The sequence below is a fragment of the Somniosus microcephalus genome, chromosome 11 (assembly GCF_052327205.1).
Source record: "Somniosus microcephalus isolate GS21.2 chromosome 11, FLI_Smic_1.0, whole genome shotgun sequence".
Classification (NCBI taxonomy): Eukaryota; Metazoa; Chordata; class Chondrichthyes; order Squaliformes; family Somniosidae; genus Somniosus; species Somniosus microcephalus.
In genome coordinates this window covers 60,094,752-60,122,128 of record NC_140997.1, presented here as the reverse complement: position 1 = coordinate 60,122,128, position 27,377 = coordinate 60,094,752, and the positions used below count along the sequence as shown (strand labels likewise).

General features: G+C 43.6%; 1 protein-coding gene across 1 annotated transcript in view; it reads right to left on the bottom strand.

Moving 5' to 3' along the window:
• LOC147110611 (eukaryotic peptide chain release factor GTP-binding subunit ERF3A) overlaps nucleotides 1-26,840 on the bottom strand; it is a 65,996-nt gene extending 39,156 nt beyond the window's left edge. Inside the window, exons 1-3 of the mRNA XM_086000770.1 lie at nucleotides 26,790-26,840; nucleotides 24,087-24,156; nucleotides 2,056-2,100 (exon numbers count right to left, since the gene is read on the bottom strand). Of these exons, the coding sequence (XP_085856896.1) occupies nucleotides 2,056-2,100; nucleotides 24,087-24,156; nucleotides 26,790-26,825 (151 nt within the window). The 5' untranslated portion in view covers nucleotides 26,826-26,840. The remainder of the gene's footprint in view (nucleotides 1-2,055; nucleotides 2,101-24,086; nucleotides 24,157-26,789) is intronic.
• Nucleotides 26,841-27,377: the final 537 nt, after the last annotated feature.

The window sequence follows — 27,377 nt, the reverse complement described above, 5'->3', positions numbered from 1 at the left end:
CCCCTCCTCACCCTCGCGCAGGGGGGACTCGGGGCCTGAAGCTGAAAAAATTTCTCTCTCTCTCCCTCTCTCTCCTTCTCCTCTTCCCTCTCTCTCCTCCTCTTCCCTCTCTCCTCTTCCCTTTCTCTCCTTCTCCTCTTCCCCCTCTGTCTCTCTCTACTTCCCCCTCTCAGGTGTCGCGGACGGAGCGCGGGCGCGCCGCCCGAAGTTTCCCGCTCGCTAACGGCCTTGCCGGCTCCCGCGGGCCGCCCGCACTCACCGCGCATGCGCCGCCCGCCCGCACGCAGTGGCCGTCCATCAGCCGCGCGATACGCGGGGGACCTCAGCAACGGCACCGGACCTCAGGCGCTAGGCAGGGGGAGGGGCCGGAGAGAGGGACAGAGGGGAGTGAGGGGGAGGGGAAGAGAGGGATAGGACAGGGAGAGGACATGACAGGGAGAGGGGGTACACACAGGGGCAGGGAGACCAAACGCCCCAAAATTGCCCTCGCAACGCGGGGCTCGCTAGAGTGGGGGAGAGGGAGAGAGTGGGGGAGAGGGAGAGAGTGGGGGAGAGGGAGAGAGTGGGGGAGAGGGAGAGAGTGGGGGAGAGGGAGAGAGTGGGGGAGAGGGAGAGAGTGGGGGAGAGGGAGAGAGTGGGGGAGAGGGAGAGAGTGGGGGAGAGGAGAGAGTGGGGGAGAGGGAGAGAGTGGGGGAGAGGGAGAGAGTGGGGGAGAGGGAGAGAGTGGGGGAGAGGGAGAGAGGGAGAGAGTGGGGGAGAGGGAGAGAGTGGGGGAGAGGGAGAGAGTGGGGGAGAGGGAGAGAGTGGGGGAGAGGGAGAGAGTGGGGGAGAGGGAGAGAGTGGGGGAGAGGGAGAGAGTGGGGGAGAGGGAGAGAGTGGGGGAGAGGGAGAGAGTGGGGGAGAGGGAGAGAGTGGGGGAGAGGGAGAGAGTGGGGGAGAGGGAGAGAGTGGGGGAGAGGGAGAGAGTGGGGGAGAGGGAGAGAGTGGGGGAGAGGGAGAGAGTGGGGGAGAGGGAGAGAGTGGGGGAGAGGGAGAGAGTGGGGGAGAGGGAGAGAGTGGGGGAGAGGGAGAGAGTGGGGGAGAGGGAGAAAGGGGAGGGGGGGAGAGGGAGAGAGTGGGGGAGAGGGAGAAAGGGGAGGGGGGGGGAGAGGGAGACAGGGGAGGGGGGAGAGGGAGACAGGGGAGGGGGGGAGAGGGAGACAGGGGAGGGGGGGGAGAGGGAGACAGGGGAGGGGGGGAGAGGGAGACAGGGGAGGGGGGGAGAGGGAGACAGGGGAGGGGGGGAGAGGGAGACAGGGGAGGGGGGGGAGAGGGAGACAGGGGAGGGGGGGGGAAGAGAGGGAGACAGGGGAGGGGGGGAAGAGAGGGAGACAGGGGAGGGGGGGGAAGAGAGGGAGACAGGGGAGGGGGGGGAAGAGAGGGAGACAGGGGAGGGGGGGAGAGAGGGAGACAGGGGAGGGAGAGAGGGGAGGGAGGGATAGGACAGGGAGAGGACATGACAGGGAGAGGGGGGACACACAGGGGCAGGGAGACCAAACGCCCCAAAATTGCCCTCGCAACGCGGTGCTCGCTAGGCAGGGGGAGGGGCCGGAGAGAGGGACAGAGGGGAGTGGGGGAGGGGTTGGGGGGGGGAGAGGGAGACAGGGGAGGGGAGGGGAGGGAGAGAGGGGAGGGAGAGAGGGGAGGGAGAGAGGGGAGGGAGAGAGGGGACATGACAGGGAGAGGGGGGACACACGGGCAGGGAGACCAAACGCCCCAAAATTGCCCTCGCAACGCGGGGCTCCCCAGCTAGTGTATGTATATGTATGTTAATATATATATATATATATATATATAAATAAAACACATATTTATATTACACACACACACACATTTAAAAACTTAACTGTGTCCTTGGAAAACCTAGCTGTTTCAATGGTTAAGTACTTTGCGCACAAAATGTATCTCAAGTTAAAAATATAGGCAAATTGTCAATAAACTGACAGTATGATTTGGCAACATGCACATAAACATTTAACGATGTTTAAGGCTGGAATCCTACTAAAAGTTTCTTACCAGCAGGTTCTGAGACTTCCATGCTGGGATCTGTAGCATCCGGTCCTGAAGGAGAGAAACTGAGAATTATTTGCGTGGAACAGCAACTGGAACCGTGCCAACTTCATTGAACTGACTTGCAACTCACGTCCTGTAATACAGGAGTTCATGTATTTCACAGGGAAAGACAATACATCGCATATGTAACATTTTTAGAGTGGAGGAGCAACACCTTGTTAAGACACAGTGGCCATTCGGAGGCAGTGCAAACACCTAAAGCCATAAAAGAGTGAACACAATCCTTGGTATTGTATCTAGAAGCATAGAAAAATGAAGCAAAAGAGGTAATGATGAATTTGTGCAAAACTTTAGTTCGGCTGCAGTTGGAGAACTGCATGCAGTTTTGGACAACCCACTGCAGGAAGGAAATAAAAGCAATGGAAAAGGTACAGGGTAGATTCACTGAATGTTACCAAAAATGATGAATCATTGAGATTTCAGAACTTCAGGCTTTTCTTGTTAGAGTGAAGGTGGTTAAGGTGTGACCAAACAGACATCAACAAGATTATAAAAAGGGTATAATAAAGCAAATAGTGCTGAATTGTTTCAACTGGTTGGTGTGATTGTAACAAGGGCACATATTTAAAATGACATTACAGGAAAAATTGGAAAAAGTTGCAAAGAATGCAAAATTCGTTAACTATTGATCTTGAAATAGAGTCCATAAGTACTATAAAGATGGATTATTAAAATGGGAGAAAGCAGGAGAACAGGATTTGGAGAAATTTCTTTAACGGATTTGTTGGAGATCCCAATATGGCAATATGTTGTCTATCTGCCATATAGTTGAGGCTGAAACAATTCCACCTTTTCAGGGAAAAGTGGATAAATATTTGAAGTAGACGAAGATACAGCAATATGGGAAGAGCAGAGCGCTAGGTTTATTTTCAGATTGCTTCAAAGAGCCAGCACAGATACAATGGGCAAAATAGTCTCCTTTTGTACTGTAAAGACCCCAAAACACCATCTAAATATCAAACTTTGCAAATCCAATGAGACTACTGCATAACCCACTTCAAGACTGACTTTCTGAATGTTAGTGTACATAATACTTGGAATTACACGTGTGTAATCAGCAGGGATGACCCCATTGAACCTGAGTATTTTGCTGCTATGGAGATTAAGGACGTCAGTTTGAGGTCTCAATTTTAAGCTGGCAAATGAATTAATTTGATAATTTTCAGTTTTACAGTAGCAAGATAATGTATAACCCAATTCTGCTTTTACAATGCTGGAGAATCCATGAGATTAACTAATGGAAAATTCAATTACAGTAAAACACCATACACAGTTAGAGGGTCCATGGGAGCAGACATTTTTTTGACCAAATCCAGGACATTAAGTAACTCGTATCGAAGCTTATAATACATTAAGGTTCAGTTAGAAAGGATAAAGAATGCATTAAATGAACCATACTGAACAGATAGTCCCAAGTTCAATTTGGTCTCTGCCGAGTTAACTTATTTAACTGGGTGCTGATGGGGTGCTTCAATTGGTGGAGCACTTGAAGCCAAGGAAGGGTTTAAAAACAAAAATCAGCCACGGTTCCCGAACCTGATCACTTGGTGGAAAGTGCACAGAGACACATCTGGCGAGGACAGGATTGGTTTCGGGAGTGATGGTCCCCTTCCCAGTTGATTAGTCTACCAACACTCACTGCCTTGGTTCCCACGTGAAGAGGGATTTGGGAGAAAACAGTGATTGTTGCTTTTAAAAATGCTCTTGTTCTCGCTTTTCCACAATAGTTTTCAGGGCTGAAAGCCCTGTTGGGTCTTCGTGTTCAAACTTCAAATACTCTATGCATCAAAGCAAATTATTAAATAAACACAATGACATAAGTTGTACAGTTCACTTCAAATCCATTTATCTTGATGCTTTATTTCTTATTTTATTTGAAGCTGGTGCTTTTAAAGTTAGGAAAAGTACTAAAACTCAAATTTTCCTTCACCACTTCCCAATCCAAAAATATTTAAATACCAGACAAGGGATTCAAAACCTAATCCTGGGTTTTATTTTCAGATTTCTTCCCTTTGATCTTTTAAATTTCAATTTCTAATCGTTTACTTGAAAGCCTTTTCCTCATCCTTCATTTGTTTTGAGGGATTAAAAAACAATCTTAGAAAATTATCAGTCAAGTTCTAGAGTCAGCCCACAGGACATTGAAAATTATTTGCTCACCAGTACTAAAACCACCCTTCACAATTTCAAGAGACACTACAGCAATGCAATATTTTTTTTTTCTGCTCTCCAGACAGTGTGAGGCAGAAATTAGTTTCTTCAGGAAAACTGCATGCATTATTTCCCTAGCAGAAAAAAAAAGTTAAAAGCATGGCAACAGAATCAACACAGACATCCAAATCCTGTGACTCTGCCATTAGTTTGACAAAACAGCCCGGGAACACAAATTCTGAAATGCTTAGCCAACGTATACCAAGTGTTAAACACGCACAGGTGTCATATTAAGACCGAATGTAGACAGAGATTGACAGAACAATTTGGGCAGCTATGCTTAGATCAAGATAGCAGATAGACTACATAATGCAGATGGGATCAGCTATAATTCCTATACTTGTAACCTGGTCCATTCAGCAAGGTCATTGGGCAAATCTTAGTAAATGGCAGGGGAATCTTTTGTTGGAGTGGGCTCCTGAGTATCTCGCTGGTATTGCACTGACTGGAACAAAATGGCAGCTATATTTTATAGCTGTCGTCCTGGAATCAAGATCAGCTTTGCATTGGTTGAACCTTCACTTCTTGTTCAAATAATGGTTACCAAAGTATTTGCAGCAACAAACAATGAATGAATTTACAGAAGGTTGTCAAAATGTTAAAACCTAGCAGCATTTAAGGGTCGATTTTAGGAATGTCCGCCCCTGATGGGGCATACATGAGAACTCGTTAGAATTATACTCATTATTTCCCAATATGCATTCAGAGTGGGCATGGCTCCATGTCAGCAGTACTTACATAAAATTTACCCTCATTGGATAATATGGTGCCTTGTGTGGTCATGAGCAACTGAGATGGTGAATCCTCCAGTGATCTGTGCTGAGCTATCTTGGGTAACATGTTTGAGATATCAGTTGGGGTTCACATTCTTGATTGCTGTCCAATCATCTTTCTAAAACATGACCGGGTGTGGACAGGACTATCAGCTCTGATACACCCAAAGCTATGATCCCAACACACCTCTGTCTCGGCTCAAAGAAGAATGACTTCTAGGGCAAAGGTCAAAAGTTTGCTGACATGTTTTGATCCAGCAACAGTGAAGAAATGGTGATATACCAAGTTAGGATGGTGCGTGATTTGGAGGTGATAGTATTCCCATGACATCAATGCTTTTGACCATCATGGTGGTAGCAGGGGAGGGAGGCGCTGAAGTAACTGTGGGGAGTTGCTGCACTGTATCTTACATACTGCAGCCAACATGCGAGGGGGATGAAGGGAGTGGATGTTGATTTTAGTGACGGGCTACAATCAAGTAAACTGCTCTGCCCCGGATAGTATTAAGCTTCCCGAGTGCTGTTGTGGCTGCACCAACCCAAGCAAGTACTGTAGTGAGTATTCCATCACACTCCTGACTTGAGCCCTGCCACTCGTCATCCCAGGCCTGGATCTTAACCAAATCCTGCTCTAGAATGCCATGGAACCAAACCCCAGCCTTCAGAAGAGGAAGAGAAAATTAGAAGGAAAAATTATTTTGGCTGATGTACAAGCCAGCACAGAATTGAGTCAGCACCCAGATGAAACTACAAGTTGGAAACAAAAGGTTTGTTGAAAATATAGTTTCCACCAGACAGGGGTCAGATCATTTTACACACAGCTGTCTCTTGGTAGCACAATAGTGCATTGTGTGTCACAGTATAATGCACCTGTCCTTGTACAACAGCATCTCCTTCAACTTACAGTAAGTAAGCAATGGGAGACATAAAAAGAAAAAATGAAGTGTTGGATCATGTGGAACATTTTAGAAGGACTTGGACAATGATTTTCCTGAGTTATAATTTTTTGGGTCTACTATGCAACACATCTTAACTCTAGTACTACGTTCCTCACATTAATGACCAAACTGGATGACAACCAAAAGGATTTCAAAACATATTTTGATTGATTGCATAGTATTTGATTAGCAGTTTCATTCCTACTTTTGGTTGCTAGGTTCCCTATCTGTTATGATTTGTTACTGTTCTATGAATATGAAACAAGTGCTTTGTAGGTACTCAAGTATAATAGCGTGCAGCATAAAATACATTATTCTGTTGCTAAAATGCAGTTGCATACAACTCGTGTCCCTTTAAAGCACAAGCAGCAATTTCTGTGCCTTCCTGAAGTTTATTTGAGGCTAATTTGCTCTTAGCCAGATCCTCGGGTCAATTAGAGGTCAGAAGGCTTTGTCTAAAAAAAGTATAATTCTTGAAATTAATTAAATGCAAATGTTTGTTGATAACATTTCTCCACACATCAGAAATGACCAGCTTTCCTTTTTTAAATTAATACTTTTTTCAAATAGTGAGACAGCTAAAGTCCAACAGATAGGAAAATTTACATTACATTAAGTATCTTAGAGTTTAGAAACATTAAATCATTTCATTTTTATGATAATAGCTTAGTTTTGTAGCTGACGAGCCAATTTTACATCATTCAGGATATAGGTTACAGGAAGTGTGTGTCGGCATTAGTAAACACTGCTGCGCAAATGGCCGCAACACCAAAGGCAAGAGCTCTCCCAGCCAATTACTGCAGAAGTGAAATAATAGGCGACTCAATTACTTTATACAACCATCATGAAACCTGGCTTTTTAATATGAAATAGTTTTAAGCAAACTCAATAAGCAAATAATTTATTCAAAAACCTGTGCAAGCCGTACAGTGAACTCTTGGGTTTCATTTTCTTTAACCAGTCTTTACCCAGGAGAAGCCAATAAAGCATTTATTCAGAAGGAAAGAAATTGGAGCTGAGGCAGTTAAGCAGAAATTGCGATTAGACTTGAAGCAGCGATCAAGCTGTGTTTGTACATGTAATGAAAATCACGTAGATCACATTTGAACATGTTGAAGCTCAGGCCTTAGAAACTGCAAATAAAATGCTTTCATTTGATATTGTGTCAGCTGTGTCTCAGTTAGTAGCACCCTCACCTCCGAGTCAGAAGGTCGTGGGTTCAAGTCCCACTCCAGAGACTTGAGCACAAAAATCTAGGCCGACGCTCCAGTGCAGTACTGAGGGAGCGTTGCACTGTCGGAGGTGCCGTCTTTCGGATGAGATGACAACATCCCAGCTGTCATACTGAAGACTTGTGCTCCAGAACCAGCCGCACCTCTAGCCAAGCTGTTCTAGTACAGCTGCAACACTGGCATCTACCAGACAATGCGGAAAACAGCCCAGCTATGTCCTGTCCACAAAAAGCAGGCCAAATCCAATCCAGCCAATTACCACCCCATAATTCTACTCTCAAATCATCAGCAAAGTGATGGAAGATGTCGTCAACAGTGCCATCAAGCAGCACTTACTCACCAATGTTCAGTTTAGGTTCCGCCAGGACCACTCGGCACCAGACCTCATTACAGCCTTGCTCCAAAGATGGACAAGATAGCTGAATTCCAGAGGGGAGATGAGAGTGACTGCCCCTGACATTAAGGCAGCATTTGACCAAGTGTGGCATCAAGGAGCTCCAGTAAAATTGAAGTCAATAGGAATCATGGGGAAAACTCTCCACTGGCTGGAGTCATACCTAGCACAAAGGAAGATGGCTGTAGTTGTTGGCCCCAGAACATCATTGCAGGAGTTCCTCAGGGCAGTGTCCTGGGTCCAACCATCTTCAGCTGCTTCATCAATAACCTTCCCTCTATCACAAGGTCAGAAGTGGGGATGTTCGCTGATGATTGCAGTGCCCAGTTCCATTCGCAACTCCTCAGATAATGAAGCAGTCCATGCTCGAATGCAGCAAGGCCTGGACGACATTCAGGCTTTGGCTGATGTGTGGCGCGAATCTTAATTGCCACTTAAGTGCCAGGCAATGACTATCTCCAACAAGCGAAAGTCTAACCACCGCCCCTTGACATTCAACGGCATTACCATCACCAAGTCCCCCACCATCAACATCCTGGGAGTCACCATTGACCAGAAACTTCGCTGGACCAGCCACATAAGTACCGTGGCTACAAGAGCAGGTCAGAGGTTGGGTATTCTGCAGCGAATGTCTCAACTCCTGACTGCCCAAGCCTTTCCACCATCTACAAGGCACAAGTCAGGAGTGTGATGGAATACTCTCCACTTGCCTGGATGAGTGCAGCTCCAGCAACACTCAAGTAGCTCAACACCATCCAGGGAAAAGCAGCCTGCTTGATTGGCACCACATACACCACCTTAAACATTCACTCCCTGTACCACCGGCGCACCGTTGCTGCAGTGTGTACCATCTACAAGATGCACTGCAGCAACTCGCCAAGGCTTCTTCAGCAGCACCTCCCAAACCCGCGACCTCTTCCACCTAGAAGGGCAAGGGCAGCAGACGCATGGGAACACCACCACCTGCAAGTTCCCCATAAGTTACACATCATCCGCTTGGAAATATATTGCAGTTCCTTCATCGTTGCTGGGTCAAAATCCTGGAACTCCCTCACTAGCAGCACTGTGGAAGTACCTTCACCACAGACTGCAGCGGTTCAAGATGGCAGCTCACCACCACCTTCTCGTGGGCAATTAATGCTGGCCTTGCCAGTGATGCCCACATCCCAGAAACAAATTAAAAAAAAACTGGTTTCTGGACAATAGAACTTTCAGTTGCCATTTTTTGGGGGGGGGGGGGGGGGGGGGGGGGGGGGGAGAGAAAGAGGGACAATTTTTTTCTCTGTAATTTGAACAGTTCATCAACAAACGATGAAGAAATGCTTACATATGTTTACATAAACGTTACATAAAGAATTACATTATAAAAGCTTACATAGAAAAAAATCAGGGAGTAATGTTCGCAGACAGCAAGTGTCATACATGAGGATTTAATTATATAATTTTAAAATTGATAACTAAATATATGTCATTAAGAAAAACAAGTCACCATTTCACTATTGTGAACCAATAAAATAACAATGCTTTTGGAAAAGCTTTGCTCCACCTTTCCCCACACCTCCTTTATCCCCATTTATTATTTTGTTTTTCAAATTATTTCAAGAAAAGCTAGAGGGCTAATTTCAAAAGTTTCACTCAGGTGAGATTTATATGGTGTTTTCAAGAAAATTACATGATACACTGCACTGATGACACACCCCATGTAACTTTTGTTGGCATCCAGTGAACCAAATACTTCAGAAACTTTAGAAAGCAAATTAAGCTACGCAGAGACACACACACAAGACAGCGAGTGTCTTTTCTTCTTGTACTTTGAGCGTTTTTTTAAATATAAAGATTTGAATTGTAAAAGGAAACAAAGCTTATTTTCTTAATCTGGGTTTAGACAGTAGTTCTAGAGAGAAGCAGGCGATCCAGAGAACACAATACAGACACTGGTTGACTTTTTTTCTGGAACCAATTACAAATCAAAAATGTTATGCTTGCTCCAAGAAAGTTAATAACCAGGTGTCCCATACCCAGTGCCTGCAGGCACATGATCTCGCCATTTCCATACTGCTAACAGAAAACAGGAATTCACCAGTGACCCAAACACCATATCCACCCACCCCCCCCCCCAATCTGCCAAACCTCAATGTTCACCCTCCATCAGTGATGCCAGACACAAGGTTCACCCTCCACAGCGATGCCAGACACAAGGTTCACCCTCCACAGTGATGCCAGACACAAGGTTCACCCTCCACAGTGATGCCAGACACAAGGTTCACCCTCCACAGTGATGCCAGACACAAGGTTCACCCTCCACAGCAATGCCAGACACAAGGTTCACCCTCCACAGTAATGCCAGACACAAGGTTCACCCTCCACAGTAATGCCAGACACAAGGTTTTCCCCCCTTTCATGTTGCAAACCTCAACAGTACCAGCATACTGCTGCCAACTCCAGGACCTCCGAACCCACTGTGTCAAAGCTCGTCCCATGCAGCAAAACCCCAGGACTGTGTGAGTGTTTAAGTCCAGGACCATCCCCAGTGCAGATAAGTCCTATTCTCCCCACCTATCTCAGAATAATGGACTGTCTCTTGGAATTCAATCCCCAAAGCACCAGTAAAATGGTAAAAAACCCATTCAAAAAAAATGACTTATTCAATTACTGTAAATTAGTGACCTTGACGCTACTCCTCTATGGCATAAAAACTAACCATTCTACAACAGCATGTGCTCGGACTCATTTTGAGCAACATCCCCAGAGAGCTGTGCTTTTTCTTTCAAAAACACAAATGGTCAGCTATAAAGGTGGACATATCAGGACCAGAATATTCAGTTAATACTGTAGATCTTGAAGCTAAGGAGTTGACTCCCTTGGTGGAGCTTTGTATAAAAAAAAATGTTCCCTAAAACCAAACCCCAGGTTGTAATCTGAACCAGGGTACCCAAGCTAGTCACTAACCTCAGAAAAGCTGCCAGTATTGAACAGCCGCACCAGTGGCTGGAGTGTCAATATGAAGACACACAATTGCACCTTGTATCACCAGTACACCATACTTGCCCATATGCTTATATCCTAGGACTCTAGTTTTCTTATAAATGTACCTCAGTCACATACCAACAGATGTTCCATTTGGACCCAGAAGTTGTGGAAGTCAGTCCAATCCAAGATGATTATGCATTCTTTCATTTTGAATCCAACGAAGTATGGACCTCCTAATTCAACTATGAATAGTAATTGCATAAAGACTACAACTACTAAAACTGTCCTAGAAGTCCTCTGGGAGATATTCAGTGTATAGGAGCTGGGCAACATTTTTGGAAACCTGCAATTTCAAAGAATGTGCAATCTTCCAGTTTTTCTCTGCCAAATAAATCTCACTTCATTGGCTGTTTAACACACTGATGTTACGTACTTCAATTTGCACACTCTTTCCAATTCTTCATCAATCCTGACTACCAGTCTGATCCAACAGTTACAATTTAATGATTGGATAACCCTTTGTCCTCTGTTCTCCCAATTAATCTAGAGATTCTCAAAGTGATCACCATTTTGCAAATCGGTTTCCTTGTATGGACAAGATGCAAATAACGTCTATTCTGTAATCTTAGAAATTACATTATTGTACGCTGCTAGTCAGAATTGAAAGATTAAAAATTGAAGTTGTGACTCATGCCACCAAACCATTGACATTTTCAGAGCACACAAGTTTCACAAAAACATATGATTAAGCATGTACAAGTCCAGACTTTGGAAAACTACTCAGGAATTCCAACTTTCCTCCACCCAAAAATTATATCCTGCCAAGAGTGGAGATTGTCAAACTGTCTTAATGTGTTAACAGGAATTTAAAACTGAAAATAAATAGGCTGATCATGAATGGGTAGGTGAAAAGGAACTGCAGCTAGGGTGAATAAGTGTTATGGTTGTCTAAAAACTCCCAGCATTTTTATTCATTGTGCAGTGTCCAATTTGGTATCAAGCAGATTGATTGGTGGAGGCTGTTCAGCAATATTTCAGTAGAGGACATGTGTAACAACTTTAAAGGCATAATGTTGATCATGCAGGATAAACCTAGAACTAGTTAAGTAAGATTAACCAAGCATGTCCCTAAATGGATTAATAAACATATCAAAAGTGAAAGAGGAAAAATGCAGTCTAAAAAACTTGCAAGAAAAGGGATGGGATTCACTGGGATCAGTATGCAGAAACAAATAAAAAGGATCAACAGAGAAGCAGAGCGAGAACCTGGAAAGAGCAAAACTGCAGATGCAAAAGTAGGAAATTCTCTCAGTACTTCGACAGTAAGAGGGCAGTTAAAGGAGAGAAGCATTAAAAAAAATACAAAACAGGCACAAAACAGAATAAACACAAGATAACAAACATTGAATGATTATCTTCAAGCGTTAACAAGGGAAGACATAAGCGAAATACCCTCCATCAACAAAGAGTACCGAGACTACATTAGCGACTGATTAAGTCCTCATGGATAGATGGTATCCCAGAGTTGAGAAAGACTAGGGAGGATAATTGTGAGGCGTTGACAACCAGAGGTAGTTTCTGGACATTGGAGCTACCAGCAAACCGAAAACAGGCAAATGTAGTATATTCAAAATGGCTAACAATTCAGACATACGCTACAAAAGACAGCAAAATAACAATTAATCAATCAGGAGTAAATTTAGATTACCTGCACCATAATAATCTGGTAAACAGCAGTCAACATGAATTTAGCTGGGCAAGATCCTACCTGAACAACCTCAACTTAACTGAAAAAGTGACATTCCAAGTTGATGGTGGTAAGTCCTACGACAAGTTGCACTCAGACTTCCGAAAGACATTTAATCAAAATTCACATAAAAGGTTATTAGTTCAAGCTGGGGGGGATTGAGAGTAAATCTGGGGTAGTGGAGAAGAAACTGAAAGGGAGAAAAGAAAGGGTACTTGTAGGAGGGGTTATGCCACAGTGAGGAGGGCAGTACGAAGGCAAGTGCCCCAAAGATCGGTGCTGGGACCACGACAGTTTCTAATTTACTTCAATGATTTGGATACAGAAACTCCAATACCAAACTGGAGGGGCAGTGGAACTGGAGAAGGAAACGCAGGAATTAGAATGAATTAGATAAAATTATGGCAGATGAAAATTATTGAAGGCAAGCGAGAAGTACTGCACATAAGGAAAAATGGGTGACACACATACTCCAAATAGTATTGAAGTAACGATGGATAAAGCTGAAAGAGGCCTAGCAGTCTTAGTAGACTTAACGCTAAGCACATCCAACCAAAGCAGAGCAGCAGTCAACAAAGCCAGTAGAATGTTGAACTATATAGCCAAAACAGTAGAATACAAGTCAAGAGGACATCAAACTGTACAGTGCCAGCCCAATGCCTACGCCACACCTCCAGCTTTGGCCAGTGCCACCATAAAAGAAACCTCCTTGCCCACTCCAGTTATGTCAATCCCACAAACTCCTAGTTCTGCTCCCTGACTCTGTCCCACTGGTTATATTTGCTAAATGAGTGCAGACCTCCCAGTAACTTGAGCAAGAAACACCATGGGAGATGTTCTAGTGACTGCTGAAAAATTACTGCACAAAAGTAACATAGATCCCCACCACCCTCAAAAATTGGGAATTTATCTATAAACATTCTCGTTTTGACCATGAATAACCATGTATGGTGAATTTACTCACCCATCATAGAAATAACACCTGAACCAGCACAAAAGATTCCCTCGCTACCAGTGTAGTGCCACAGTAGCAGTTTTTGGAGCAGGCTGGCCAAAAGAGAAGTCCAGCAAAAAATCTGACAAGGAACATGCTTCTAAAGCTTCATGATGAAATACACAAGTATCTACCATCCTACAGGGATCAGGGATGGGAGAAAAGGGAAAATAGATACACTCTGTAGTACCCTGGGAGTACATCTGCTGCTTAACAGTGTGATTAAGCACAGGCCCTAACAATCTGTACTGAACCAAGAGGCACTTCAATAAAATCCAGGAGGCCGACACTGGCAAAATGCAGCTTATATGCACTTCTGCAAAGTAAAGCCATTCTTGCACATGAACAGAGGTTTGGAATGAAGTCACTATTCTGCCCTCAGCCAAAAACCTCTATATAAGCCTGCAGAGGTCGGTTTCCCTTTGTATGTAGATCTCAATGAGAAGCCTTTGGTCAGGTGGAAGTTTTTTCTCTCAACATATGTGCAACAATTCTGCACAAAAAAAAATCTACAGTAAGTACTAGTTGTGATTTTGCATAACAATTCCTCATATGTTTAGTTTTTTTTATCCCAACCAAATCATTTAAAGTGTGCTAACCAAACAACTTCCCAAAAAGAAGAAAATTATTGTGGGTCAATTTAATTCAGGCCGTATTTACTTCTACAAACACAAAAGCAAAATACTGCGGATGCTGGAAATCTGAAATAAAAAACAGAAAATGCTGGAAATACTCAGCAGGTCAGGCAGCATCTGTAGAGAGAAACAGAGTTAACGTTTCAGGTCGATGCTCCTTCATCAGAACTGGAAAAAGTTGGCGGACAGAAAAGCAGAACTTAGAGTCATAGAATTATACAGCACAGAAAGAGGCCCTTCGGCCCATCGTGTCCACGCCGTCCATCAAGCCCTGTCCAATCTAATCCCATTTTCCAGCATTTGGTCCGTAGCCTTGTATGCAATGGCATTTCAAGTGCTCATCCAAATGCTTCTTGAATGTTGTGAGGGTTCCTGCCTCTACCACCCTTTCAGGCAGTGAGTTCCAGACTCCAACCACCCTCTGGGTGAAAAAGTTCCTCCTCAAATCCCCTCTAAACCTCCTGCCCCTTACCTTGAATCTATGCCCCCTTGTTATTGACCCCCTACTAAGGGGAAAAGTTCCTCTTTATCTACCCTCTCTATGCCCCTCATCATTTTGTACCTCAATCAGGTCCCCCCTCAGCCTTCTTTGCTCCAAGGAAAACAACCCCAGCCTGTTTAGTCTTTCTTCATAGCTGAGGCGCTCCAGCCCAGGTAACATCCTGGTAAATCTCCTCTGCACCCTCTCCAAAGCAATCACATCCTTCCTATAGTGAGGTGACCAGAACTGCACACAGTACTCCAGCTGTGGCCTTACCAGCGTTTTGTACAGCTCCATCATAACCTCCCTGCTCTTATACTCTATGCCTCGGCTAATGAAGGCAAGTATCCCATATGCCCTTTTAACCACCTTATCTACCTGTTCCGCTGCCTTCAGGGATCTATGTACATGTACACCAAGGTCCCTCTGACCCTCTGTACTTCCTCAGGTCCTACCACTCACTGTGTATTCCCTTGCCTTATTTGTCCGTCCAAAATGCATCACCTCGCACTTTTCAGGGTTGAATTCCATTTGCCACTTTTCCGCCCATCTGACCAACCCGTTTATATCGTCCTGTAGCCTGAGGCTTTCCTCCTCGCAATTTACCACCCCACCAATTTTCGTGTCATCTGCGAACTTACTGATCATACCTTTTACATTCTCCTCCAAATCATTTATGTAGATCACAAACAGCAAGGGACCCAGCACCGATCCCCGAGGTACCCCACTGGACACAGGCTTCCAGTCACAAAAGCAACCTTCGACCATCACCCTCTGCCTCCAGCCACTCAGCCAGTTTAGGATCCAACGTGCCAAGGCACCCTGGATCCCATGGGCTCTTACCTTCTTGACCAGTCTCCTATGCGGGACTTTGTCAAAAGCCTTACTGAAGTCCATGTAAACCACATCCACAGCATTTCCTTCATCCACACACCTAGTCACCCCCTCGAAAAATTCAATCAGATTGGTCAGACATGATTTACCCTTGACAAAGCCATGCTGACTATCCCCGATTAATCTCTTTCTAGAGCTGCTGCCTGACCTGAGTATTTCCAGCATTTTCTGTTTTTATTTCAGATTTCCAGCATCCACAGTATTTTGCTTTTGTATTAGTGTTTAATTCACTGCCACTTCTCTTCTAGAAATGCCCACCTTGAAGTTCTGCTCTTCTCCGCCAATATTTTCCAGTTCTGACAAAGGATCATCGACCTGAAACGTTAACTGTTTCTCTGTCTACAGATGCTGCCTGACCTGTTGAGTATTCCCTGCATTTTCCATATTTACTTCTTCTAGCTTTCAATTACAAGGCAGATTTGACTATTTCCAACAGGGTAATGATAATTTTAAGTGAAAAGTACCACTCATCACTGCTGATAGCAACAGAAGACACCGGGCACATCACACCATATGCAGAATATGCCAATTGGAAGCATCTACTCAGATAGAAAGCAGAAAAAAATAAACCAAATGTAACCTCTATCTGTTTAGTGACAATTTCTTGCAATTCTTAATACTCAGGAGTGGGAAATAAGGCAATTACTGTACTTCAACATCTCAGTAGCACATCTCGATCGTAAAGACGTCAGCTTGACTTGGCTGGTAGCACTGTGTTGCGAGTCAGGTGGTCGTGGGCTCAAGCCCCACTCAAGGACTTCAGCAGAGAATCTAGACTGATACTTCAGTGCAGTGGCAATCATACATTGTTGGAAGTGCCAATTTTCACGAGATGTAAAATTGAGCAGTCTGTCTGTTCAAGTGCATTTAAGAGATACCATGGCATTATTCCCTTGTAGTGTAGGGGAGATCAAGAATACCACCACCTGTTGTGCTACTCCATGGTGTACCAACATTCCGAAACAATGTGCCATAAATATAAGTCACTAATAAATCCAATCAGGAGAAACTTCTTTACCCAGAGTGGTGAGAATGTGGAATTGCTGCCAGGTGGAGTGGTTGAGGGGAATAGCATAGATACATTTAAGGGGAAGCTAGATAAATACATGAGGGAGAAAGGAATAGAAGAATATGTTGATAGGGTGAGATAAGTAAATAGAGTTGGAGAAGGCTCATGGGGAACATAAAGACCGCCATCGATGGCTTGTTTCTATGCTGTAAATTCTATTTAATTCTAAGAACAGCAGAGAGCTCTCCCTGGCCAACAGTCATCTCGAAAAACACCACTGAAATGAATTAACTGGTTATGTATTTATTTGACGTTTGTTGGACTTTATTCTATGCAGATTGGCTGCTGTATTTGCTGAAACAACAATGATTACACCTCAAAGTAATTAATTGGCTGAAATACTTTGAGAAGCCCTGAGGATGCGAGAGATGTTATATAAATGCATTGTCTTTCTGACCAAACTTGCTCCCCCAAATCTTGCTATTCCTTTCAATTACTCATAACTTAATCTAGCCTGTACTACACAACACCTTTAGCTGGAACAGCAATGCTAGTTGGAGATTTCCCTTGAAATGAAACCCCATGGCAGTTTTTCTTCAGATCAGACCCATCTTTATTGGAAGACATAACTGACAGACATAACCACTTCCAGTAGGACAGATTTCAATGACAGGTTGTTCCAAGACCCCAAGCCTGCAATCAGATGTATTCTAATCACCGACTCACATCTGAGAACGTGAAATGATTCCCTAAAAATAACACATTTATAGATTTAATAAATACAAATATTGCGGTACATAACACTGCAAAAACAAATATAAAGGGAGTAAGTGAGAAAACAAATGCCAAATTATAATAGGGCTGTTTGAGATACTAAGAGAACCTCAACAAAGAAACGGTGAGTGTAAAAACATGCAAGAAAGAATTCAAGGCTCCAAGCACAAGACATGACACAAGTAGGAGAGAACAGGAATAGCCCATTTAGCCCCTTTGTGCCTATTCTGCCATTCAATTAGATCATGGCTCATCTGTACCTCAACTCCATTTACCAGTCTTTGTTCTATATCCCTTAATACACTTACCGAACAAAGATCTATTGATCCTGGTCTTTAAAATTTCAATTGATCCAGCGCAAGTACCAAACTTCCATTATCCTTTGCATGAAATCATGCTTCCTGACTTAACTCCTGAATGGCCTAGCTCTAATTTTATTATGCCCTCTTGGCTCTGGATTCAGACAAAAGGAATAGTTTCTCTGATCTACCCTATTGAATCCCTTAATTGTTCTAAATATCTGAATTACATCACCCCTTAACCTTCTAAACCCAAGGCAATATAAGCCAAGTTTAAGCAACTTAACCCTTTAAGCTCTGGCATCATTCTTGTAAATCTGAGCTGTATCCCTTTTCAAGAACAGTACATCTTTTGAGGTCCAGTGGCCAAAACTGAATGCAGTACACGCCAGATGGCGTCTAACCAAGGCTCTGTTCAACTGAAGCTTCACTTTTGAACGCCAAGCCCCTTCAGATAACGGCCAACATTCCATGAGCCTTTTTTGATTACTTTTTATACTAATGCACTCACTTTTAGTGATGTGTACATAGGCACCTAAATCCCTTTGCTCCTTCACAGTTCCTAGTCTCTTACTGGTAAGAAAATATCCTGATTTGCCTTTCTCAGATCCAAAGTGGATAACCTCACACTTCACTACATTGAACTATATCTGCCATAATTTGGCTCACTCACTTAGTCTGTACGTCCCTTTGTAACTTCCTGCTCCCATCCACACAATTTACCATGCCTCCTAACCATGTCTCATTGGCAATCTTGCATGTACAACTCTATTCCTCAATCAAGTCATTAATATGGTGAAAAGCTGAGGCCACAGTAGATTCCTGGGGAACACCACTTGTCATATCCCGCCAGAGAACAAATCCTTTATCCCAACTCTGTCGTTACCTCTCCCTTAAGTGATGTAGTGAAATTTGCATTTCCCAACCCAAAAGGCACTATTCCTGAATCTACGCAGAAAAGTGTGAAGTGATACATTTTGGTAGAAAGAATGGGGAGAGGACATATACACTAAATGGTACAATCCTAAAAGGGGGGGTGCACGAACAGAGACACCTATGGGTATGTGTGCACAAATCGTTGAAGGTGGCAGGGCAGGTTGAGAAAGCAGTTAAAAAGGCTTATGGGATCCTAGGCTTCATAAATAGAGGTATAGAGTACGAAAGTGTGGAAATTATGAAGAACCTGTATAAAACACTGGTTCTGCCCCAACTGGAGTACTGTGTCCAATTCTGGGCACCACACTTTAGGAAGGATGTGAAGGCCTTAGAGAGGGTTCAGAAAAGATTTACAATAATGATTCCAGGAATGAGGGACTTCAGTTACGTTGATAGACTGGAGAAGCTGTGGTTGTTCTCCTTGGAGCAGAGAAGGTTGAGAGGAGATTTGATAGAGGTGTTCAAAATCATACAGGGTCTGAACAGAGTAGATAGAGAGATACTGTTCCCATTGGTAGAAGGGTTGAGAACCAGAGGACACAGATTTATAGTGACTGGCAAAAGAACCAAAGGCGACGTACGAAAAAACTTTTTTACGTAGCGAGTGGTTAAGATCTGGAATACACTTCCTGAAAGGGTGGTGGAGGCAGACTCGATCTTAGCTTTCAAAAGGGAGTTGGTTAAGTATCTGAAGGAAATAAATTTGCGGGGGAGTGGGACTAGCTGAGTCGGCACGTGCTCAACGGCCTTCTTTCGTGCTGTAACCATTCTATGATTCTTATACGATTTGGAAAATTATGACTAATACATATACAATTTTCTCACCTATTTCTTTTAATACCCTGAGATGGAAACCATCATCTCCTGGAGATTTGTCCATCTTATGGCCCATTACCTTTTGGCAACTTATTAAATACACCATGACTTACTTTTAGGTTCCTTGTGCTGCTCGTATATTCTCATCTTTCTCCACTGTAAAAATGGATTATCCATTAGTCTCAACTGCATCCGTCATTTATGGGCCCACATTCCACTTTACTAAATATATCGATAAAAGCTTTTGCTGTGCGTTTTGATATCCCTTGCAAGTTTTTTTTCCCTCCACATTCCCTTTTTGCACTTATTACTTGCTTGGTATTCCTCTGTTGCTTTTTATAGCTCTCCCAGTCCACTGGATTTCCACTTTTCCTTACATTTGTATAAGCTTGATACTGTCTTACATCTAGTCTGCACAGCCTTATCTGACCCCCAAATTGGTACCAGGAATCTGAAACTCTCCCTTCTACACCATGCTTCCATTCACACATTGACAATCAATCTTTCTCTCCGTCTGGTCCCGCGCATGGTGCTGGGAGTATTCCAAATTACTACGCTGGAGGTCCTGCTTCTTAATCTAGAACTTGGCTCCTTGAAATCCCTTTACAGAACCTCAAACCCACTTCTATCTATCTATGTGGGTATATGAATGTCTAAGTTGCAGGATTCCTACATAGCAAGTTCCTCATCTGAACTGGCCCGATAGGAGGCAGATGCCTGGCACATCCACATGAAACAAAAAAGGGACAATGCCTAGTCATCCGAATGCTGTTATGCACATTTCAGTGTCTCTTGGAACAGGTATCTGACCAGCCACCCTCCTGGCTAGTAACCAATGCAAAAGATAGCTTAAAGGCAGCAAGAAAATATATACACAGATGGGGAAAACAAAGGGAAATTTAATTGCCTTGCTGTTTCTACGTAGCTAACAGAACATGTTGTTCAGAGCTAATTCCACCAAGGTCAAGTCATAAAAATTGATTGGCTTTTGTTGTTCAATGGCTACTTGAATTTAAATACCACCTTTAGAAAAAACACCAAAGCATTTCACAGGGTGTAATGGACTGCAAGCCGAAGGAGGAGACATTAGGATGGGTGGCCAAAAGCTTGGTCTAAGATATATGAGTTATAAGGAGGGCCTTAAAAGGACAGGAAGGTGGAGATGCAGAGTGAGGGAATTCCAGAGCATTGGGCCTTGGCTTTCCTTTGAATTAAAGTTTATGTATTTAATTAACTTAGCTTATAGTTTATTATTTTTTTTTTAACTAATTACTAGATCTTGTTTAAATTATAGGCAGATTAAAATAAATATTTGCCTTTACCACAACCCACTACAAGCGTTGGGAGGCAAAAAGCAGCACCTCCTTCCCCCTCTGCTCCAAATTCCCACTCTTGCCAAATTGCCAACTTGAACACTGTTTAAGTGCACTCTGTTTAAGACCACTCTCTCTTTTAAGACATTCCTTTAAACCTCCCTTGTTGACCAAGCTTTTGGTCATCTGTCCCAATATCTCCTTACATGACTTGGTGTCAAATTGTGTTTCATAATGCTCCTGTGATTAATTGTTTGATAACAATCTGGTTCTTTAGATTGGGAAAAAGAACATGTCACTCCACTATTTAAGAAAAGTAAGAGCGGGAAACCAGGGTATTACAGACCAGTTAGCCTAACATCTGTTGTTGGGAAATTGAACACTGTGGAAAATATTCAGATGATCAGAGAGCCAGCACAGATTTGTAAAGGGTAGGTCATGCTTGACAAACTGACTGAACTTTTTGAGGAGGTGACTAGAGTAGTGGACAGGGGAATGTCGATGGATGTTATTTATGTGGACTTCCAGAAGGCATTTGATCAAGTCCCTCATAAGAGACTTAGCTAAAGTTGAAGCTCATGGAATTGACGGCAAATTATTGAACTGGTTAGGAGATTGCTGAGCAGCAGGAGACAGAGTAAGGATAATGGGCAAGTACTCGAACTGCCAGGATGTGACTAGTGACGGCCCACACGGATCTGTGTTGGGGCCTAAACTATTCATGGTATTTATTAACTAATTAAATGGGACAGAAAGCCACATATTCAAGTTCGCCGATGGCACAAAGATCAGCAGCACTGTAAGCAGTGTAGATGGAAGGATAAAATTACCGAGATATTAACAAATTAAGTGAATGTGCAAAACTGTGGCAAATGGATTTCAATATAGGCAAGTGTGAGGTCATCCACTTTGGACCTAAAAAGAACAGATCAGAGTACTTTCTAAATGGTGAAAAGCTAGCAGCGGAGGTCCGAAGACACACAGGGGTCCATGTACATAGATCATTAAAATGCCATGGACAGATACAAAAAAATAATCAAAAAGGCTAATGGGATGCTGGCCTTTATATCTAGAGGACTAGAATACAAGTGATCGAAGTCATGCTGCAGTTGTACAAAGCCCCGGTTACACCACACCTGAAGTACTGTGTTCAATTCTGGGCACCACACCGTAGGAAGAATGTACTGGCCTTGGAAGGAATGCAGTGTAGATTTACTAGAATGATACCTGGACTCCAAGCATTAAATTACAAGGGAGGATTAAACAAGCTAGGGTTGTATTCCATAAAATTTAGACGGTTAAGGGGTGATTTGATCGAAGTTTTCAAGATATTAAGGAGAATATAGGGTAAAGAGAGAGAAACTATTTCCGCTGGTAGGGAAATCTAGGACTAGGGGACATAGCCTAAAAGATCAGAGCCAGGCCTTGTACGCAAAGGGTGGTAGAAGTTTGGAACTCTCTTCCGCAAACGACAGTTGATGCTGGGTCAATTGTTAATTTTAAATGAGATAGATAGATTTCTGTTAACCAAAGGTATTAAGGGATATGGGGAAAAGGCAGGTATATGGAGTTAGGTCACAGATCAGCCATGATCTGGAAGACATGGGAACACTCTCCTTTTATCATAGGAGCATACAAAGAGGAAAACCAAACTCATACCAGCAATAATACTGAGGTTTATACTAACATGGATAGGTTTTCCTTCTATGCAAATTTGAAGGCAAAACTAACAGATAAAGTCTGCAAGTTAGCCCCACTAATGCTTCTTGTAACATGAATGTACCTTAATTTGACACATGATTTTTGATTGGCAATTGCATATACCAACAATTCATTTTCCAAGTAAAACCTGACTGCTGCTTTTTCAGACAACTCTTTGCAACAAGTACCTACACAAATTTCTTACTTTTCCTACAATGACTGAAAAAGTTTGGAAGGTAAATGTACTTTATTTGCAGATGGGGATCCACCTACTGTTCTAGGCAAATTTAATTTTTAGAATACAAAATCCATGCCAGATTTCAAGTTAGAATTGGCCTCAAACGGCAGCGGTCATGCTGCCTACTTGTCTGACATCAAGTTGCAAATGAGCCAGAACTTTCCCCAGTCCAACTGTCCAGCTAAGTCATTCTGGTTGCTTCCTGCAGAAACCTTGTACCATAAGCCTCCAATTCCATCCCATTCCAGCAGTTGGACCCCAAGCCGAGGTACAAATCCCAGATCCAGTCCATCGCCAGGATCATTTGTTACTACATCTAGTATTTCCTGCCTCCACCACTACTTTCTATCCCCACTCAGACTTGCCCATGCTTTTTCTTACCCCCAGGATTGACCCGCCCAACACACACCTCGCTGGCACCAAGAGCTCCATATTGCACAAATTAACATCTAAAATTCTGCCGCTGTCCTCCTATACCAAATTGACCTTGGCTGTGAACTCTGCCTTCAACAGCCTCCACTTGCTGCCCTCCAGGAACTGCTTTCAAAAGATATAATCAAGCTGGTGTGCAAACACAAAGCACAGATTATCTATACACAAAACACCATGGGAGGAGATGCACCTGCTGCTGGGGATGATGCATAAACATGCTCTGGGGTGGATTCCTGATGAAGATATTTAGACACAACTGCCACAATAAATAAAGCTGTCATTACCTGAAAAAACTCTCATCCTCACTTATAAATGACTTCACAGCCTCATGCCACCATAACTCCCAGCTCTCCAAACCCTACATTAATCCCAGCCTAGACACCAGACTCCCCTGACTATATCCTCTCCCCAGTTCATCCGCTGCACTGATGGTCAAACCTGCACTGCCTCGTTCCAGCTCTCCCTACCTTCAGAAGTCTCTGCAGAACTTACCACATTGAGCAGGTCATCCTATGCCTAACTCCTGTTTGTTGTCTGATCCTGTCCCCTAATGAAGCATCTAGGGATATTTAATTATGTTAAAGGTGCCATAGAAATATAGGAATTGTGTGTTCAAATCTACATCTTAATAAGAACTAGGTCTTGTACATCATCAATATGGTGAATACTGGTGGTCACACCCAAACAATGGTTAAAGCTGGCAAGGCCTGTGCACATTGCTGAAATACCTCTGCTGCCCAGCTAAGGAATAGCATCCAAATTTGTCAGTGGAGATCTATTCCATCTGCACTCTACCTTCAAAATTTCACAGTAGAAGCCATTGAATTCACTTGCAAATTTAGAGTGCAGTTTTGAGATCTTATGCCACCATAACTCCCAGCTCTCCAAACCCTACATTAATTCCAGCCCAGACACCAGATTCCCCTGACTATGTCCTCTCCCCAGTTCATCCGCTGCACTGGTCATACCTGCACTGCCTCGTCCCAGCTCTCCCTACCTTCAAAAGTCTCTGCAGAACTTACCACAAGTCCAGTTGCCAGGTGACTGAAATTAAGTAATCTGGGCTCTAGATTATTTACCATACAGAATATTCTTTCAATATTTAGTTTCCACCACTAGTTCAGTTACAATCATTCTTTGAAACTTTTGACTGTGTAAAATATGGAAAGTGGAAGTTTTTCACTTACCTGAAAAGCCACTAACTGCTTTGGAGAGATTGTTACCAGCCGCTGTAAGGGAGCCAATTGTTTCTGCTGGCTGAAATAAACAGGAAACTAATACCACAGAGCAGGTTCTCCAAAGGCAACATTTTAATGAATCGATGTCTATGGGTAAAAATTCAACATTTATCCATGCCTCTTTGCTTGGTAAAGTCTTTGTACAAGTTATTTCACCTGCAAAGATCTTGGATGATGAGATGCACAGGGAACTAGGAACTAAAGTCCAAGGGTAGAAAAAAATCATCCTACTCGTCCTTTTCCCTTGTCATCAATTATGTTTTACACTTTTTTTGGTTTAATTTTCTCTCTCCAAGGAACATTCCCAATACTAGATGCTTTTCTGGCCAACAGAAATGGTTTGGAAAGCTGTTTCCTGGCTTCTGCTGTAACTCTGTAGCTGGCTGCCAGGACCTATGACTGTGGTTCAACGCAATTAGCCCTTCTGTCAAAAAGGATCGCATGGTCCGACAGTTAAGAATGTTTAACTGTGTGGAGAATCATGGGTAGCAACTTGCATCTTGCCACACCACCATGCCATGGCTATTAATTTCTGGCTTGTTTATTTTGAAACTGGTACAAGTTTAGTATATAAGTGGGGAGGGACAGTTGAGAAAGGAGCCAGCTTTGGTTGAAAACCTGAATCTAAGTTGCAGGACATGACAAATAGACGTGCGCTCTCGATTCCATGGTCATGCCCACTCGTCAAATAAAAGTTAAATGCAGCTCTTAATACCTATTTGCTTAGTTTTCTAGTTTAACAATTGGTTGATGGAGGCAGTACCCTAGCATCAGAAAATACAATACCAATAACTTCTCCAAGAAATTATTACAGCAATGTCAGCTGTGGAGAGTAAAAACCACTTTGAAACTGCAAGTCCATGTTTTAGTTATATTGGGAGTATCATGTGCTAGTAGTGGTGGGGAAACTGGCTGTATTATCTCTGGAACTTGGACCGGGGATGCAAGCTCTGCCGGTGTTAATGGGATGGAATGTGAGCAGCTTCAACCTCGTTCCTAGTGGTTATCATGACACACACCGTCACAGGGATTTAATCCCCAGGACACCGCTGTGCAACTCCAAGCAACCACTTTAGAGCCAAGAGCTGGAAGTAACTCCAAACCCACCCTATTCGGCCAAGTGTTGAGAAACTCTTCACTCAGGTGTTCAAAGCAAATAGTGCTTCAGCGAACATCTTCAATACAAAACCCTAGTGAGCCTTTAGATTTTGCTCTGGCTATTGCATTGCAGTTTTAATTGCTATAATCAGACTGGCCACTAGAATTGTCATAACTGTAGTACAAATACATACATCTAATAAATCCCATGCGCATTAAATTTAAGCTGTTTGTAGCATGGATATCTTCAAAAAAGTGCTGAAAGTAGCCAACATGACAATTACCACACAGTACTTCTAATTGTCACGCCAGCATGTAACTTAGCTTGGTGAATGCATATTATACAGTATAGACTCAAACCCCTAATAATTCCACCCCATGTCAATTTAAGTTAAACTCAAAGGTTTCTGAAAAGTGGTTACAATTGCATCTGCAAAGTTAAGCCATTATTTCACAAGTGCTGGTCATAGATTTTTCCGCTTTAAACCTACAAGCACCGTTTACTATAAATAAATGAAGTCATAAGCGGAAATAAACTACGCGGGTTTCTTCAAGTTTTGTTGTAATTCAACACTTTAGCGCTGAATAAAAGGATAAAATATGCGCTGCAGACATTAATTTTGTTTTAAGTGTTGTGCATTTTTATTTCGAAGTTGAACAGAAATATCACAACTGGATGAAGTGCAAATAACCGATATATTCCGACCGAGGCCGGTTTCCAAGTTTGGGCCTCAAGCCACTGCAGATGTAACACAAATCCCCCCTCTACCATATGGAACATGTCCGAAGAAATATGTACACACGCGTATTGAATTGTGGAGTTGAACATAATTTGCGTTGAGAACACAGGGGTTTAAAGTCGACACGGAGAGCAAAACGGCCCTTTTTAGGCTAATTTTACCACCACCTCTTCTCGGCCAGGCAAAATTACCCGAGCCGTGTCCGCCGATTATGGCTGCACCTTGGGACAAACGATGGGAGTCACACCAGCAACCGCCTTTCCTCTTCAGAGCCATTCAATCTACCAACCCACCACCACCACCACCACCACCCCATGCCCCAGCCCCGCCGCTACGGGCAACCGAACAAAGGCCTGGAAGAGCCTCGCCGCCGCACACACTTCTCAAACTCAGCGCCCTGCCTCTTCTTTTGATATATTTTCATTACCTTCTGGCGTCTCACCGGGCTCGTCCGAGCTCCTCAGGAAGGAGGGGACGAATTCTGCTGCGTGGACATTGGGGACGAACGGCTTGGCGTTCACATTGAGTTTAGAGAAAGAGTTGTTCATCTGGGCCTCGACATCCGTGTCGGCCGCCAGCTCCCAGGAATCAGGGGCGTAATCCGCCACGTCTTTCGAATCCATGGCCGCAGTTAAGAATGTTATTGGGTTTAAAAATAACGTGTCTTTTTTTATGTTCCCCTTTCTCTCCTCCTTGGAGGTGTGTCGGAAAGAAGCCAGAGAGCAGGCCTGAGACTCCGCCGGTAACAAGCCGAGAGTCGCCTCCGCCGCGCTCGGTCCGCGTGTATATCCCGAAAGGGCTGACGTACACTTACGTGATAGACTGAAGATAAACGGCGGCTTCTGCGCATGTCCGCTCGGCAAGAAGGCTGGGGGCGTTGTTGGGGAAGCATTGTGGGAATTATAGTTTCTCTGGCGGGACGCTGCGGCTGCGCCGCCGGCCCGGCGGACTACATTAACCACAAATGCGCGCGGTGAGGCGGCCGATTTCGCCCGGATGCGTGACCTCCGGCGCTTAACTGTCGTGCGGCTCCCCGTTAGTCAGAGTTTGAAGAATCAGCGCTTTTCTCGTCGAAGGGGGAGGAGGGAATAGGCCAGAGATCAGAGATAAGGCAGTATAAGGCTTTAGTAGCCAGATAGCCGGGCGAAGCGGCAGCTGACATCGATTGGTTACAATCGAGAAGTCCAAGCTTGCTTTACTGGAGGCTCCGGGCCTGGTTTGCAGAACTGTACGTTGCAACCAGCCTGGAACTTCCCTGGGTTCACCGCTAATTACATGCATGTCCTTTTAAACACAGACGGCAACTTTTCAGATTTGAAGCACTTTTATCTAAATTTGTTGAAATGTCTCAATTACATCGATTACTATTCCTGCAACATAGTATTATGTCGATGGGTAATTG